Source organism: Seriola lalandi, unplaced genomic scaffold (genome assembly GCF_002814215.2).
Source record: "Seriola lalandi dorsalis isolate HSWRI2012SDOR001 ecotype SW California unplaced genomic scaffold, Sedor1 jcf7180002042450, whole genome shotgun sequence".
Classification (NCBI taxonomy): Eukaryota; Metazoa; Chordata; class Actinopteri; order Carangiformes; family Carangidae; genus Seriola; species Seriola lalandi.
The window spans coordinates 1-1,395 of NW_019513018.1; the positions used below are offsets into that span (position 1 = coordinate 1).

At 41.9% G+C, this 1,395-nt stretch overlaps 1 protein-coding gene across 1 annotated transcript; it reads right to left on the reverse strand.

Annotated features, from left to right (window-relative positions):
- Nucleotides 1-3: 3 nt before the first annotated feature.
- LOC111648542 (plexin A3-like) lies at nucleotides 4-1,229 on the reverse strand (the record flags this gene model as incomplete). The annotated part of the gene is made up of 4 exons (XM_023398357.1): nucleotides 4-25; nucleotides 480-692; nucleotides 809-978; nucleotides 1,117-1,229. Coding segments are annotated over 4 exons (518 nt in total), but the record flags the coding sequence as incomplete, so codon positions are not given.
- Nucleotides 1,230-1,395: the final 166 nt, after the last annotated feature.

Here is a 1,395-nt window from a genome sequence, read left to right on the forward strand (position 1 = left end):
CATCTTCGCAATATCCCTGTAATACCTGCGGGAGACACACACACACACACACACACACACACACACACACACACACACACACACAGACACAGTTGTGTATAACTTCACACTTTAATAACTGTATCAACAACTTAATGTGTTGTTTTACGGTTAATTTATCCAGATAATTACCTAAGTCTCTGATACTAATTGTGTAATTTTTTTAACAGGCAATTGCCTTATAAGTCGTCAACACTAATTAATAAGATAAATGTCATATTACATAGCGGTATACAAACATTGAATAAAGTAATTGTCTTGCCTCCTCTGATTTTGTTAGGGGGTTATTTGTAACACCAAAGAGCCTCTCTGATAACTTGATTTACTTTTATCTTAACAGATTTTAGATCATTTATCTGGACGAGTGGTTGTCAAGAAAATCTTAATACAGACAGATTCCTCAATTTAGCGTTGGATTAGCTGGTTAGCATGTTAGCTACCTTTCCACCCAGCTCTTGTAGTTTGGGATGTCTTTAGCGTAGAGCAGCTTGTTGGATGGCGAGTCTTTGCCGAGTCGGTGTTCGGACGTCGAGCAAGAGTCCATGAAGGTCTGAGCGACGACCGACAGACAGGCGTCAGTGATGCTGCTCTTATGGATGTCGAACACAAACTGAGGATTTTTAATGACGTTGACCCAGAACCTAAGAGGAAGGCTGCACACACACACACACACACACACACAGTAAACATCAGATTAGATTACATTAAAGCGTCTCTCTGAGCCACTCTTTTGACTAAAGTCATTGCTGTCGTTTGGTTTTTCTCTCACCAGTTGCTCTTCCAGGTGTGTCGGACGTCCGGGTCGCTGATCTGTCGTTTGTCGGCCTGCTCGTCTAAGAAGTCGAACATGTACTTGATAGCCAATGGGAGCGCAGAGCCGCGGTGGGCGGTGCTAAACACCGTCTCGAACAGGTCGTCCACAAACTTCTGCAGTGTCCCCTGGTGGTGAGAGAAGCAAGACATGGTGTTAAATATTTAAATGGAAATTTTAATAAATACACTAATTACAAAATAAATGTCAAATTTGTGCTTGTGAAAGATTTTTGCAGCGTTAGTTTGTGTGTCTGTGTGTGTTACCTTGGTCGCCAGCAGTCTGGTCAGGTAGATTTCAGAAACCATCTTGCTGCCTCTGTCTCCTTCTCTCTGGTCGCTGTGCTCATGATTCTTCACCAGGTGCCACAGTTTAGTTCCTGAAAACACAAAAACACACATACATGAACACTTGAGTCCACACAGTCCAGCACAGACTAGGAACAGAGGTGGAGGAAGTATCCAGACCCTTTACCAATGTAATAGAATTAATACGCCGTTAAAAAAAAAAAAAAGTTAAAGTCCTGCTTTGAAAATGTTACTTAA